General features: G+C 42.4%; 2 protein-coding genes across 2 annotated transcripts in view; one reads left to right on the forward strand and one right to left on the reverse strand.

Moving 5' to 3' along the window:
• dnai7 (dynein axonemal intermediate chain 7) lies at positions 1-10,418 on the forward strand. The gene is made up of 16 exons (XM_071527790.1): positions 1-90; positions 750-834; positions 1,260-1,351; positions 1,709-1,813; positions 2,795-2,932; positions 3,626-3,760; positions 4,238-4,341; positions 4,885-5,043; positions 5,588-5,747; positions 5,899-5,992; positions 6,616-6,773; positions 6,887-7,055; positions 7,733-7,947; positions 8,097-8,255; positions 9,303-9,416; positions 10,143-10,418. The coding sequence occupies exons 1-16, from the start codon at positions 1-3 to the stop codon at positions 10,416-10,418; spliced, it is 2,253 nt and encodes a 750-aa protein (XP_071383891.1).
• Positions 10,419-10,520: 102 nt separating this feature from the next.
• The window catches only part of LOC139650975 (inositol 1,4,5-triphosphate receptor associated 2-like), a gene marked incomplete at its 5' end in the record, with an annotated part of 32,483 nt that continues 27,482 nt past the window's right edge, over positions 10,521-15,521 (reverse strand). The window contains 4 exons of the mRNA XM_071527791.1: positions 10,521-11,671; positions 12,447-12,601; positions 13,315-13,341; positions 14,414-14,542. Coding sequence (XP_071383892.1) covers positions 11,529-11,671; positions 12,447-12,601; positions 13,315-13,341; positions 14,414-14,542 — 454 coding nt within the window. The remainder of the gene's footprint in view (positions 11,672-12,446; positions 12,602-13,314; positions 13,342-14,413; positions 14,543-15,521) is intronic.

Raw genomic sequence — 15,521 nt, forward strand, 5'->3', positions numbered from 1 at the left:
ATGTCGCAAATAGAAATAGACAAGCGCGCATGCGTATGTGTTTCTATGGTTACTTGGACGCTGGCGCAAGGAGGTGATGCCAAGAAGATGGTGAGTAGTTTCCAAGTTTTCAGGAGTTTTAAAATAATATCTCAATATGTTAACGTTATCACTTTATTTACAGTTGAAATGACACAGCAGTTAAATATACAGACGTAACGTTAAATGTTCACGTTAAAGCTAACATTAGACAGCAGTTTCTCACCATAGAAGAGTCAATTCAACGGCAACTAACTTACGGTAACGTTAACTGTAACTTGAACTACGTTAGTTTCAGTACGAACTGCCTAATGTAGTCTTTCTTTTCCTAATATTCTTCAGGTTCTTACACTACGTTTCTATTTTCTTACCTTGTACGTTGAAAATATTTCATCCTCTAACTTTCTACTCTGTAGTCTGTATGCTCTCTCCTGTCAAATGAAATGGTATGCAAAGGTATGAGCAAACAGTAGCCCACGCAGTCGGTAAGCACAGATAAGCATCAATCAGCTGCTGTTGTTATTACTGGTGTTATAGTGCAGCATCAAAGCATTCTTATTTACAGTCGAGGATTTATGCAGGTACAAAGAGTACACCCACCTATCAGTCTAATTGCCATTGACATCTAGAAGGGTCACAGTGTTCCCATTTTCTCTCCCAGTGTACCCATCTCCATCTAAGTCAGCTGTCCTGTTTAACGCTGATCCTTAATGCTTTGATTTGATTTCAAGTCAGCCCAAAAGGCAGGTAAGCTGAGCAAGGCCGACAGGGAGAGGCTGCAGAAAGAGGAGGATGAGAGGAGGCAGCAAGAGGAAGGTAAGTCCCTATCAATCATCTATTTTTTTTTTTTATCCATGGCAAAATTAATACTAAGAGTTGTAGTCGTTGCATGCACTGGCAAACATACAGTATATGAGATTAGGTGTTGCAGGGAGCAGGAAATTAATGAGGAATCAGTCAAGTCTGGTCTTATCTTGTTTTTTTATATAGCCCTTTATCACAATCAAAGGGCTTTACATACCATCATATACAGTACATGTCATATACATACTACATCATATATATACATACAACATATATGGAAGTTAAAATACTAGGCTACAGAAGGGAGGATGACAAGAAGCAATCACCGTTTAGGATTGGCAGAAGAGTAGAGTACATCCATGGCTCATTAAACACCAAGATACTGTATGTGCTGAGATGCATCCAGGAATGCATTACTTGTGGTTTTTGCTTTGTAGAGGAGGCCCGACTGCAGGCGGAGAAAGAAGAACAGGAAAGGTTGGAGAGGGAGAGGAAGAAGCAGGAGGAGCTGGAAAGGCTTGAGTTAAAGGTAAGCTGCCTTTTATGGGACATGATGCCATATAGCCTAGCTTTAATGTTTTCTATTCAAGACTTTCAATAACTGTCTTACTCATTAGGCAATGAGGTGTGCACTTTTATCTGAAGTTTCTCCCTGTGAGGAAAAATCCATTTAGGTTTTCGTTCAATCAAAAATAATTCAGAAGTTTGAAAGACTTATTTCTGGGTCTTATATGACTCAAACAATCCTTGAAAAACAGGACAAGACAAAATTCTCACACTGATAAAATAGACAACTTTTTATGTAAATATAGATGTACATTATTGTCTTTGGTATGGTTATATTGCTAGTGTTCATAGATGTATTAACATTGTCTTGCACTGGCAGGACCAAGAGCGCAGGGAGGATGAGCTGAACGAACTGCGCTATCTGCTGGAGGAGAACCATACTGCAGTGACCAAGTGGAAAACTGACACCAGGGAGAAAGCAAAAGTGTGTGTGTTTGTGTGACTGAGTGATAGAATGAGAACTGATAGGTGATCTTTGATGGTGTTTGACACAGACACACCGATCAGTTTTTCATTAGCAACCATAGCTCTGGCCTCTCTATAGTTATGAAGTCAGACTAAGTGACTGTAACACAGCTGAAACACAGAGCTGTGACAGGAGTTCAGTCTTAAACCCTGGCTGAATTTCATTTGGGAGGAATCATCCTCATGCCCAAGACATTTATTTTGGGCATATTTTGGTGGGAGCCAGGGAGCAGCTCTTGGCACTGAGAACACAAATATCAGTGTGTTCAAGCATATACTAATGATTATAATGTGATACTTTATTGATCCGCATTGACAAATTCTCTTTTTGTCCATCTCCAGAAGAGAGGTCAGAGCGCAGGGTTAGCAGTAGGCCTGCAACTAATGATTACTTTCATTATTGATTCATCTATCCATCATTTTTTTGATTAATCGATTAATCATTTAGTCTATAAAATGTCAAAAATAATGACAAATTCCCTTCACAAGTTACCAGAGCCCAAAGTGATTCTTCAAATTTCTTATTTAGTATTCATTTTATAATGATTTGAAACAGAGAAAAGCAGCAAATCTTAGTGTTTGTGAAGCTGTAACCAGCAAATGTTTGGTATTTTTACTTGATAAATGACTAAAATGATTAATTGATTATCAAAATTTTAATCGATCAGTTTTCTGTCTATTGAATAATTGACTAAGTTGGGCGAATGCTTGCCGACATGGGGGTTTGAACCTGTGTCCACCATTTTAAGGGCAGTCTCTGTAACTACTAGGCCTCCCTGCTGCCCATAGGTATAGAAATGCATACAGTATGCAATACAATATACTTGAAACCTAGGAGAAAAACACACTTATCTGCTATGTAGAAGTTGAAGTAGCTGTACATCACCCTTCACAGGCCCCTTCTGGATGTAATGTTTCCCCCCATGTTCTCTGTGTATAGTGGGACAGGTACATGCGCTGTGACGGCAGCCCAGACCCATCAGTACTGCAGGATATCAACACCTACATCAGCTTGTGGAGAGATGACTCAGAGGCCAACATCACACCTGTGCTTAAGCAGTGTGACCTCACTCTACAGGTCTGTGTGTGTGTGTGTGTGTGTGTGTGTTAATGTGTATATGTATGTGGGGAAAAAGAGAGACAAAGACAGAGACAGAAAGAGAGAGATTTCGTAATCGACACATCTTGCCTTGCAGAGTGTGTGTGAGAGAGAGAAATAGATAATGCATGCTTGTGTGTTTGTGTTCACTGACTTCTGAGTGTGTGTGTGTTTCTCTAGGTGTGAAGTGGTAGACTAGATATAAAGCTTCCTGAGTCAATCTTCTTTTTGGGTCATTTTGATTGATTGGTTTCTTTAAACTCCTGAATCTATCCTACTAACATGAATCATCATCAGCGTTTTCCCTGCAGTCATTAAACCTGTCCTCCCCCCATATACATAAATATATATGGCATTTGGGAGACTCTTTTATCCAAAGTGCCTTCCAGTACTATAAGTCCATACATTTTTAGCATGGGTGGACCCTCAAACTTTTAGTGCCATGTTCTACTCATTGAGCTAAAAATGAACATTTACCATTTGGCCTTATTATATACCCAAAACAAGCCCATTTAAGGGAATTATGGTACAGTCACTCCATGTATCATATTTGTAAGAGCCATGTTTAAACTGGGGGAGTAGGAGTGAAGCCCAGTCATAGAAATTAAATTACCCACTGCATTCCAAAAAAATGAATGAATCTGAGGTCAAACACATTTTTTTCCCTCTTAGTTGATCGAGGAGCTGGACGGTTTGCTAGAAGATGTCAGAGATCCAGCTGAGCGCCAGCAATACCAGGAGACCCTCCTCTGTCTGCAGGAGTTAATCCACGATAAGCACCACCTCACCACTGAGGAGATCCTCACGGTACAGAGAACACACTGACACCCCAATATATCACTCGCAGGCTTTGCTGACCTAGTCAAGTCAAATTTTATTTTTAAAGTGCTTCATATCACAAGTCAGGGCTTGTATGCATGCACTGTGTGATATTGATTGTTTGAATCTGTAATAAGAAGGATGCAAGCAATGAGAAAATAATTTCAATGACAGTCATATTATAAGAAATATAATTAAAGAAGCATGATGAAGAACCACATAGGTCTGCTTCAAGTCTTCATATAAGTGATGGTTTGGGATTGTCTTGAAAGTTTGAAAGAGATTTGAAAGCTTATGGAGATTATGATGATTCTGAAAGTTTATCAAAGACTCAGATTTTAGAATGGTAAAGCTGATTGTAAAACTTCTGCCAATTGGTATTCTGCAAGATCTAAGACAAGATGTGCTAACATTGTGTGTGATGGACTTAGACGTTTTGTTGTGTGTGCTTCTCCCTGGTCACAGAAGGCCAGTGCTAACTCTGACATCGAGACTGGCAACATGCAGACTGTGGTCAAAAATGACAACATCACACTGTGTCTCTGGGCCAACCTCAACAAGAACCCAAGGTTTGTGTGTGTGACTGTTTTTGTTTTTATGTGTATGTGTGTTTGGTAGAGAGGGAGAGAGAGAGAGAGAGAGAGAGGGAGAGACAGAGTAAGAGAAAATGCTAGTATGAGAGAATATGAGAGGATATAGAAGGATAAGTTGGGTCTGTCCGTGTCAGATGAGTATGGATTAGAAACATAGATTTTCATGGTAAACGTGCAGAGGGAGCCACTCTTGGCACTGGGAACTCAAATGGTTGTTATTTATGAAGAGTTTTGACTCATTTAAGACTAGAACACCAACACCTGTCATTTTTGCTATCTAGAGGATGAATCTTCCCTGTAAAGTGGCCCTCACAGGTCCCTACTGAACAACTGAATGAACCATCTATAACAGGACAATGACATAACCACTATCACCCACCATCCCCTCTCTTTTAACATGCAAGCCAGGTTTCTATATAGGCACTCACCCTAAATAGTACAAGCTGTAGTTACAGCAGGTAATTTGTACTGATAAATGTACCCTCTCTTTCTCTCTCCTCCTCTGTTTGGTCCATCCAGGTTTAAAGGTTTCACCTTCGAGGAGGTCGGCCTGGGCTTTGAGCTGCCCAAGCAGCTGGCTGTGAGCAACATCGCTGTACGGATCCTCCACACACACTATGACCACCTGTCCTCCCTGGCCAGGATGACCCACCTCAGGACACAGACAGCCAGCCACAGGTCCCCGAGCAATATTACTGCTACTACCAGCACCACTACTAGTAGTACAACTACTATCACTAGTCCTACCACTTCTACTGCTGCTACTATTAACTACTACTACTAATACTGCTATTACTACTACTACTACTATTGCTGCTGCCTGCTGCTGAAACTACTAGACTTGAAACTACTACTATTGCTACAACTACAACTGCTAATAGCACTACTATTACTACTTACTGCTACTACTATCGACACGGCTATTACTACTGTTTTACTGGAACTACCACAGTAACTGCTATTGCTGTTACTATTACTGATACAGCTACTACTACCACTGCTATGCCTATTACAAATACTACTAGTACAATTGCTACTACTAGTATTAATAGTACTGCAGCTACCACTGCTATAACAACAACTACTACCACTTCTGCTATTACTCCTGGTACAACTGCTGCAACAACAAATACTATTACTGCTTCTGTCACTACGATATACTAACTTAACAAAGTTTGTGTTTGTTCTGTTTTCTGGCCTTACCTTGTGTGTTCGACCCCAGGTCTCTTGCAGGAGGGGAGGAGGTTCCACCAGAGACAGACTCACCTGAGCAGGGGGAGACAGAGGAAGAGGGGGAGGTGAAGGAAGGAAGGGAAAGCTCCATGCAACACCAAGGGGCAGACGAGGAGGTGCAGTCCGTCCAAGGGTCTGAAGAAAGGAAGGTGAGATGGGAGAATGGGATGCTGCGCTGGGTTCCCAAAATCAATTAAGCATCTCTGGTTATTTTAGAGCAACTGATACTTATTGTCTCATTGAAAATAAGGTGCATCTACTATGCAATATTTTCATTCTCACTGTGCCTGCATCTAGCAGAGTGCAGTGAGTGTGTTGTCAGTGAGAAGCAGTGGTCAGAAGCCTGTAGAGGACCAGGAGAGCAAGATACAGACACAGATGGAGGAACTCTCTGGTAAGACACCCAGCGTGACACTTTCTGACACCAGTTAAGGACCTTCCAGTACTATAAGTGCCTACAGTTTCAGAGTGGCTGGCTCAAGCCTCTCACTGTTTAGTCCCAAGCTGTACTCCCAAGGCTACACAGGAAAAAAAATTTCAGTGTATTCTGCAGTGACAAAGTGACACACTAATGCCTTGTCTACATTAGCTCTGCCTAGCCTGGCTATTATGGCTTGGTTGGCATCTCCACTTACAAGCTAACTAACCAAAGAATGTTGGAATTTAAAAAACAAAAGGGAACGTGGCTGTACCTAGAATCAGCATCTAGTTTCAGCATGAAGTAACTGAAGATTACACCTATTTTTCCACAACTGTTTATTTTGTGTAACATATCAGTTTATCACTGCTAACTATTAGAGAATGCAGTACAAAAACTTTCTAAGATAAACAGGAAACATTCCAGTTAAAATAAACATTGTTTGATTTTAATCAATCAGGACATCATCTCCCTGGGCAGTGGAGACAAGGCATAGCATGAGCAGCAATGGTAGAGATGAAATCAGGAAACAGGAATCCAGATAAACTAACCAACAGCTCTCCCCCTATCCTGGTCTATTCTGTTCTTTCTCTCTTCAGGTGAGGGGGACTCTGGTCCTGCCCTGGAGGAGCTGGTAATTGACAGCGTCCAGGTGGTGGACTTGTTGCAGTACACGCCTCTGGGTGGGGTCTTCTACTGGGACGTGTTCCACCTCCCGCCACAAGCCCGACATGTCAAAGGCTGGGAAATTAGACAGGTGAATAGAGAAGAATAGAATAGACCCCCAGGTGGTGTATTCTGTTGGGATGTGTGCCTTCTATACCCCGATTTTCTGTCCCTCTCACACCCTCCATGCCTGTCTTTTCCCAGCTGTTGAACACTGGGCTACAGGTGTTCCCCTACCCCATAGAGGAGTCCAAGATTCAGGGCTCAGAGGACAGCGAGGCCCTCAGCTGTCCCCCTGTTGGGGTGTCCGTGACGTTGCCCGACTCCGTCCTCTTCCTGGAAAACCCCCAAGTGGCTCGCTGGGATGCTGCAGGTAAAACAGACTAACGTAGAGACAGATTGGTAATAAGATCAGCTGTATTAGTAGGCTGCACCACAACGATGCAACAAAAAAATATGTTGTCTTAGTTACCTCTGCTTTTTATAAAAAAAACACACAAAATGAGATTTTCATGATTTACCTATTAACATAACAGAGCACTGTGTAAGTCTCCAGTGAGAATCTAGACTTAAAATAAAAATGAGTATTTTTGCATTTTGGTTTCATTTTTGAGGAATCAAAATGTATTGAAATGTATGGGTAAGCTTTAAATTCTTGAATTCTTACAATGGTGTTCTACTTGTTTATGGGCATTTTTATTGAGGAAATCAATGGGGCACAGTTTCCTTCTACTTAGTTTCTACCCAAGTTTCTTTCCATCTATAAATGTGACACAGAAAATTATTCACTGCGCTACATAATGAAATATGACTTCATTCAACATAGAAAGGAGTCAAAATAAGTATCATTGTAGAACTGACATTATCATTGTAGACTGAATTTGAAGTATAAGATCAGGCATTGGCAGTCGAAAACTTTGAATGGCACACAGCCCTACTACTGATATATATATTATGTGAAAATGCTTTCATTTAGTAATGGTTAAAAAAGACAAGTGGCTAGGCCCTAAATACAGAAGTGAAGGACGCTGAAGCTGGTCTCTCCTCCAGGGAAGCAGTGGAGGACAGACGGCATCACTGAGCTCTCCTACGAAGCGGCCGAGGCCAAGATCGCCTTCAAGATGGACTCCTTCCACGCCTTCGTGCTGATGCAGGACACCTACGCCAACCTGCCCTTCCAGAGTTGGGAGCTGCGGCCACTGGGACAGGACACCGCTCTGTTCACCATCAATGCAGCGCTCATCGACCTCAGCATCACTATCCAGGTAAGGGACAAATGCTGGAAAGTACGTACTTACGCCACACACAGTCACAAAATGCTATTACCCGTAGATTTCCCCTATAAGAGAAAGGCGCAATATAAGAATTCAAGGAAAGAGGGAAAGGCTATAATTTGTGTGTATTTGTCTAACAGGGTAACCAGTGTATGCTGCAGTCAGAGCAAGAGAAAGGCCTCTCTCACCTCCTTGGGAAGTGGATGAGCGGCCCCGCCCTGCAGAGAGCCATGGTCAGCGCTGGGATCAACATCTTTGTGAATGAGTACACCGACAAATACGTCAGCACCTGTGGCAAGGTCTGCATCTCCTACAGAGGCTTGTAGAGTGGAAGACAAACATGGGGAAGGCTTTACATTTATGCCCAGGCTGTTGGGCCGAAAATCTCACTTACTTGCTCGGGTTTGGTTCAAACATATTGCTGGAAGAAATGTTAGTAGGTGTTTATAATTGGCAAATAAGTAGTTTCAGGTTTTAGTTTGATTTGGGCTTTAAAAAAAAAAAAATTCAGGTGTGTGTCCGACTCAAATTTCCAGACCTGAATCAAGCTCAAGAACTGAGACCAGTTTAGTTCCTTTTGAGTTCTTGTAGTTAATCCTTCCTATGCAACCAATTGAGTTTTCACAAAAGTGCAAACACTGCCCAATTTGCACATTATGTAGGCTAAAGCAAATGTAAATGAAAATATTTAAAGCAAATTAAACTATTTAAAATTAAACTATTTAAAACTGAATCAGGTTGAATACATGACAATCTGTCTCCTGCTGAAAATCTGAAAACCTGTTGAAAATATTTTTGTTCAAATTCAGTCAGTACTTATTACAACACATAATACTCATACTGTAAAGGTCCATTCTAATTCTATAGGTGTGATGCTACAAAGAGTAACTTATGTGACTGAATTGCCGTCTTGCATGTGTTGCAATATGATGTCTGGCATTTGTCCAAGTTTCACTGCAACACTGACTGGAACTGAGGGACATCAATACGTTATCATTTCCTTCCCAGCAGCAGTTGAAAGAGCATATTGTTCAGGCTGGCAACACACTCGCATCACATTGCCATTCATGTGGCCAACTCAATTACACAACATTTGATGATTGTAATGGCTGTGTACACGGAAAAAACATGCCATACATTTTTCAATATTCAGATTCATGAAAAAGGATCCATGTCAGAGGGGCGATAAACCAGCGTCTACTAACCATTATTTAGGGATTTCTCCAAAACATTGAGCTGCACCATATAATGCCATCTATACACTTCTCTGTACAAATTAATTTATTCCTATCCGCACATTTTCCAGACTGGTGTAAAATGTGCTGTGCTGTTTCTGTCCTCTTCAGGACCCGCTGACAGAGCATGCTGCCTATGAACAGATGGCCCTCCTCTCCTCTGCCTGCGCTTTCTCATGGAGCCAATGGAACGCCAAGTGTGGAGCTGAGCATCTGGTGATGCAGGTAGACACACACACACACACACATACACACACACACAATAAGTAGGCATGACAAGGACACACATACATGAGCAGCTGTAACATTACGTTCACACACTCGCAGGCAAGCAGGAAGGCAGGGCACAGAGATACAATCCATTTCAGAATGAGGAAGACAGAGGTTGTGTTGTGTATTCGCAGAGCCGGAGGCAGGAACCAGGATGAGCCTGGTTCAGGGTTCCCAAGGTCATGAAAGTCAAAAAAGGAAAGGAAAAGTCATGCAATTTTAAAATTTGCTTTCCAGGACTGGAAATGTTTTGGAAAATTGTAAAATATAATGAAAATTTTGGAAAAAGTCAAGAAAGACATGATTTAAATGATACCAAGTTTATCATTTTTGTAAACTTGAAAACAAAAATGTATTCTGAAATCTGTGACAAAAATGACCAGGCTAAAATGCAAATGGTCTGCAAACTGGTTGCTACGAGTCAAACAAAACAAATTTTCAATGTCACTACACCGCAGTAGTACAGTCAAGAAAATTTGGTTGAAGTTACCAAGGTATAAAAGTTTTGGAATATAATTTAACCGTAAACCTGAAGTAGTGAGCTCATTGGTGATCACCTGGGTTGACGGGGAGCAAGACAACAGCGAACACTGAAACTGAAACACCAGTTTCACTTGTCTTTCTCCATTCTTTTCCCCGTTTTTCCTACCTCTCTTCCTTCCCTCTGCTGTTTCCTGCCAGGTGTGTGAGCACCGCGGTCCCTCTCCTGTCCCTAAGGCCTCGTGGAGTCTCTACCTGCTGGGCGCTCAGAGGAGTCAGAAGCTGCAGATCACAGAGAAGAGTGAGGCTTTCTCTCCAGAGCTTTACCCCGGCAGCGAGTTCCACTCCACGCTCGTCCACATGCTCCGGGACAACATGAGCGCCGAGGGCATAGTCAGGACCAGGGAGTCCCATTACCTGTTTGTCGATACAGTTCAGAGTCTGCTTTGTGCCACCAGACCGCTTACGTATTCTTAAACCTGTGTGAAATCAACTTAGGACAGAGTATGATGGGGAGTATGATTTAAAATGCACATTTGGATGCAAATAACAAGAGCACACAGGTTTTCTTTTGTAGAATAGGCTACTTTATTTGTGCAAAGTTTCACGCACCTTCTTTGGAACATACAAAAGTGTATGAAGTTGAAAACAGTGATCACCACAGCAAGAACTCGAGCAGGAAAATAAAAACCCTTTGGTGTTAAGACTGCAACAATGTAGATTTATAATTTAACAAAAAAAAAAAACAGATATTCACATTTCCCCACTCAAAACTAACAAACTTATAAATAGTTAAATTTCAAAAACATTTAAAAACATTTAAAATGGAAGTTTTATTACCAGTGTTTGTAGACTTTAAGTTAAAAAATTATTTCCTCTGCAATCGTTGAGGAAATGAATGGAAAATAATCCTAATAAAAAGGTTGGCAGTCCCTGTGACCTCAAGTGCTTTCATCAATATCCATAATCATGAAATGGGCTTAAAAAGCCATGTGGCACAATCTGAGCCATCGTCCATGATGTCCGTAAATGAATGACGTGCTGCAGCCCACTCTATGATCGGTCGGTTCAATGCAGTTATTCTCGTGCCTTTGTGACGTGATTGGTCAACATTGTGGCAACTGTGACAACCGGTCAATCGTGATTTCCAGGTTGCGTTGGGTCCAGGTAGAAGGCGGCAGCAGCACCATCAACAAAACTGCATCATCATGCGATCAGGATGTTGAGCAGCCCAGCAGAAAACACATCGGTCGCTGCCACCTTTGAGTGCTTTCTCTCTTTACACACGGACACACACACATACACACACACACACTAACTAATTTAGCAAACGTGATGTGATGCATAAAATCCTCCATAGGGTTGACTATCCCCTGAGGCCTGGCCTGTGCCGTCAAGCGAGTCTGTCTGGGTAACTTCAGGCACCAATAAACATCCAAACACCCTCCGCTCAGGAGCGATATGCCGTTCCGTCTTCATCACCACCACGATCATCATCATTATCATCATCATCCCCCCAGTGCACAGACAGTCTCCGCAGAGGGCTGACGGGTGGAAGCACCATCCCCCTCCCCCGGGGCTCAGGGGCTAGACGGGGGGCTGTCCGTTGTGCCGGAGCCCCGTGTAGGGCCACAGCAGCTGCTGGATGGTCATCCAGGAGTCCCCGGTCCCCACAGGGGCAGCATCCACCGCTGGCTGCATCACCAGGCTGGCCAGCAGTGCCAGGAGACCTTCAGGGGGCGAACCGTGAACATTTATCAAAACACAGGAAATACTTACAGAACACCTATGTAGAAACCTGGCTTGGATGTTGGAGCTGACAGCAGGAACGTCGTTGGGGGTTATAAAGCGGGCACTTCCCATCACAGAGGCTTCATTACATTTGGCTCAAAACACTTCCTGAAGGCTCAACAGTACGTTCTGTTGTCCATGTATCATACCCACTGTCACATTTATAAAACGTGTTAAACAGTATGGAATGTGTTTATGTGCCAGAGGTAATAGGGAGCTGAAGCAGGTGCATGTGCAGGCTTCAGATTTCTTCCTCTGAACTGCTGTATTGTCTGCAATGCACATGCAAGCAAATTCTCCTCTAACTGGTATTGTAGGCCTATATATACAATTTGAAATGACACCATGATATCAGTAAAAATGCAACTGTACATTTATTATAAAATATTAATATGATAGAGCTTAATGACTATAAAGCTTGTTTATTTTAACCTGTGCCATATCCAAATTCAAAATTGCAGGTATGGTGATAGTGACACTTTCCTTTCCAACATTCCTAAAGTTATTATCACTGTTTCTTTGTCTCTGTGCATAGGACTGTTATGCAAAAGAAAAATCACTTCTCAAAAACTCCATATTAACTCCATAATGTCCATAAGCTTTATAAAAATAGTTTAAAAAAAAATAGCATTCATCACTACCAGCGATTAGACTTAAATAATGGTCAAGTACTGCATGTAAAATCCAACTGACTGACAGACAGAGTGAGTGTACCTGCCAGCACCACCACCATGGCCAACCACAGCCAAACCCCCCTGCTGCCTCTGGCCACCGCTGCCGACGTGGCCGCCCGGGACGAGGTCAGGCTCTGGGACAGAGACGGCGCCATGACCGGCTCTGTGATCGTAGGGCTGGAGGAGGGGCTCGGACTGGAGGGGGGGGGGGAAGAGAGGGAATGGAAGATTAGAACAGGATGGACAGAGAATGAGGCATGAGAGACGGGCAAACATTGAGAGGGAGCGATTAAAGCAAGAAGGGTGAGAAAGAGAGAGTGAGTAGGAGGTGTTAGTAATAAGTTTGAAGAATGTTTTCACAAGGCAAAAAAAAAGAAAAAAAGTTGAGATACCAAAAGTGACCATTTTACAACTGAAAAATACAACACAATGCCTCCAACTAATTTATGGCTATAGGTCATATGTGGTAACTCATGCGATGTATGATGCATTGCATTAGCTGCAGAATTGACTTAAGTGGAGAGCATTCTCCAGAGTCTGCCTGAAAACTATGTCAGTCTTACAACATCTCAGAGATGCACCAGCACTGACATGGCATCTTCATCGTCATCACCATAATCAAAAAGCTGTCAGCAGCAGTGTTAAGAGCGAATGGCATGGAGGTGGAATTCAGCGTTGACTGCATGGTTAGGCAAGGGCAGCAGACAATCTTGGCCTGGGATCTGTCGAGAGTAGGAGTCTGAATCACTTTGGCCTTTCAGTTTATTATCAATATAAGGTTGTAAGTGGCCTTGGATTGGCACTCCTACTCTGGAAAGCTTGCTAACACAGGCCCTTTTGCATGCATGTGTGTTTGCTTCTTGGACAGACACAGAATCCACTTTGGACTCTCCTTCCTGCACACTTACAGCATTACAAAGAGCTCATCCTGTCTCCTGAGAGATGTGGAGGGAGGAAAACAGGGAAGAACAGTTCAGAACAAAACATGAACTGAAGAACAGCTCTGCAAGTCTCAGCAGAAAACACTCAACCAGAGTTGCCCCACAAAAATACAAAATATAGTCCAAGTGTAGTAGCAGCACATAAAATAGCTCAGGCGGCTTCACGTGTTAGTAAATGACCCAGACTGCCCCCATGAAGATGGATTAGTCATCAGTTTGATGCCTTGCACCTTGCACATCCTAACTTGAGATCTATGCATGAAACACAAACCATAAAGTTGACATGCTTCCAAAATCTTTAAACACGTGGCATACACTGATCTCAAGCCAGGATTGATAGCTTGATTGATAGGACATAGTTCATTGCTGACCCTCGGATTCTGAAATTGCTCCGTTATCATGAGCAAAAGCAGCGGAGCGCCAGGAGCAAAGAAGAAGCTAGTCCAGCACAGACCCACATAATGAAAGCAGTTCATCAGTTAGAGGTTCAACATGCTGACATAACCTTCTTTTAAACACTAAGGTTATTACAAACTGATTAAAGTAATAATCTGCGACATTTTCATATAAATAAATGGCCGTTTGGCATTGTTTTGATATCACACAATAGTGACTCAACCCAGTTTATGAAAGCTTTTACATTTGTTGTTTTAAACATCCGGTGTCTGGTAGGTCTTTCCGGTGCACAGAAAGTGATGCGTTTTACATCTCCGGCAGCAGTAACAGCCGTTTGTTTGTTAAATAGAAGACAAACTAGGTAGTTAACATAAACAGCAATAGTCACCATGGCTGAGCAGACAAAGAAAAGAGCGCCACCTACAGAAACTCAAACGTCATCAACAGAAGTTTGAGTTTTAGTTGGCACCAAAAATGTCACCGAAAAAAAAAAAGGATCTCGCAGATTACCACTTTAACTTTGATGATACCAAGCAACATTCAGTTTGGAACCATTTGAACCTCCATTTAGCTGAATGATGAACTCTTTCACTATGCTGCTAGCCTCTTAGCTTCGCTGGCAGAAAGTGGTGCTGCAGTAGGCTAGCGGTCGGCACTTGGTTGGACTAACGTCTTGAGGGGCAGAATGAGGGAGGCCAGTATGTTGCCCAGCTCAGTGAGACTGGACCTCCTCCTCTGCGTCACCCGCTCCACCCTCTGCTCCTCGTCCGACTGGGAGTCAGAGTCGATGCAGGCCGTCCTGGGGGCGCACGTGGGGTCGGGCATTCACAAAACACACACACAGTTCAGTCACACATACAAATACAAGCATGCACACAGTACATAACCACGTAGATATCTGCACACACATACATACAAACATGCATGCATACATCAACAAACTCATGCACATTAATGCATATGCAGCCGCACGCAAGCACGGACAGATGCAGACGCAAACATCCAACATTCACTGATGTACATTCACATACTGTAGATCATTTTCTGACACATCTCCCCAGAAATTATGTTTGTGAAATTATTTTCTGCTGTAGGATAAAGAGTTTTAATGCATGCCCTGCAATTGCACATTTACATGCTCAGATATATAAAGTGAACCTCGCCAGCACAGCAACTTCATAGCGGTTCAGATATTTGGAGATCATCAGGAGTGCTTCATTTAGCTAATCCAAGCTTCCATTTTAGCTTAAGCCAAATCAGCGAAACTTCACACTTCATCATAGTCCAAACATTTGAAAGCAATATGGTGCCTAACAAAAGTCCACACCGCCTTGGATGTAGGCTTCTGATAAACAGTTGACATGCCCATGCCAGGATTCAGGTGCATAAAGATGGCTGCCTTGTGGTTTGACATCATCATCATCATTGCTTTTTCCTGTTCTTAAAATAAGAAGAATAATGGGGTTATCTTTTTAAGCTGTGAGAATCGTCTGGTTTTCCCTGTCCTTTCCATTATTCCTGCTGGTGTCTGCACACAGTTGCCATAGTTGGAGATATCAGTGCTCGTTTTCCTCCCTTCAGAAGAAGCCATTTGCTGCCTTTCATTCTTGTACAGTATGAAAAAACAACTTCCACGGAGCAAGAGAATCCATCACAGTAAAAATTAAGCCTTAATTTAAGTTTCTGTTGTATGGTTATTTCATTGTATCAGACTGTTTTCATATCAGAGTGCGCATTACGTTAGGAAATAAAAAAAACTTTACTGTATCTTTGTTAGC

This window comes from Centroberyx affinis, unplaced genomic scaffold, assembly GCF_046629955.1.
Source record: "Centroberyx affinis isolate AG114_WGS23_722 - 3 ecotype Tasmania unplaced genomic scaffold, CSIRO-AGI_Caff_v1 ptg001576l_1, whole genome shotgun sequence".
Taxonomy (NCBI): domain Eukaryota; kingdom Metazoa; phylum Chordata; class Actinopteri; order Beryciformes; family Berycidae; genus Centroberyx; species Centroberyx affinis.

What these genes read in the sequence shown, in the direction of transcription:
- dnai7 (XM_071527790.1), top strand. Translation starts at nt 1, where the DNA reads ATGTCGCAAATAGAAATAGACAAGCGCGCATGCGTATGTGTTTCTATG. An exon ending in GAGGAGGCAGCAAGAGGAAG is followed by an intron (nt 835 to 1,259) that starts GTAAGTCCCTAT and finishes TTTGCTTTGTAG; the next exon opens with AGGAGGCCCGACTGCAGGCG. An exon ending in CCACTGAGGAGATCCTCACG is followed by an intron (nt 3,761 to 4,237) that starts GTACAGAGAACA and finishes CCCTGGTCACAG; the next exon opens with AAGGCCAGTGCTAACTCTGA.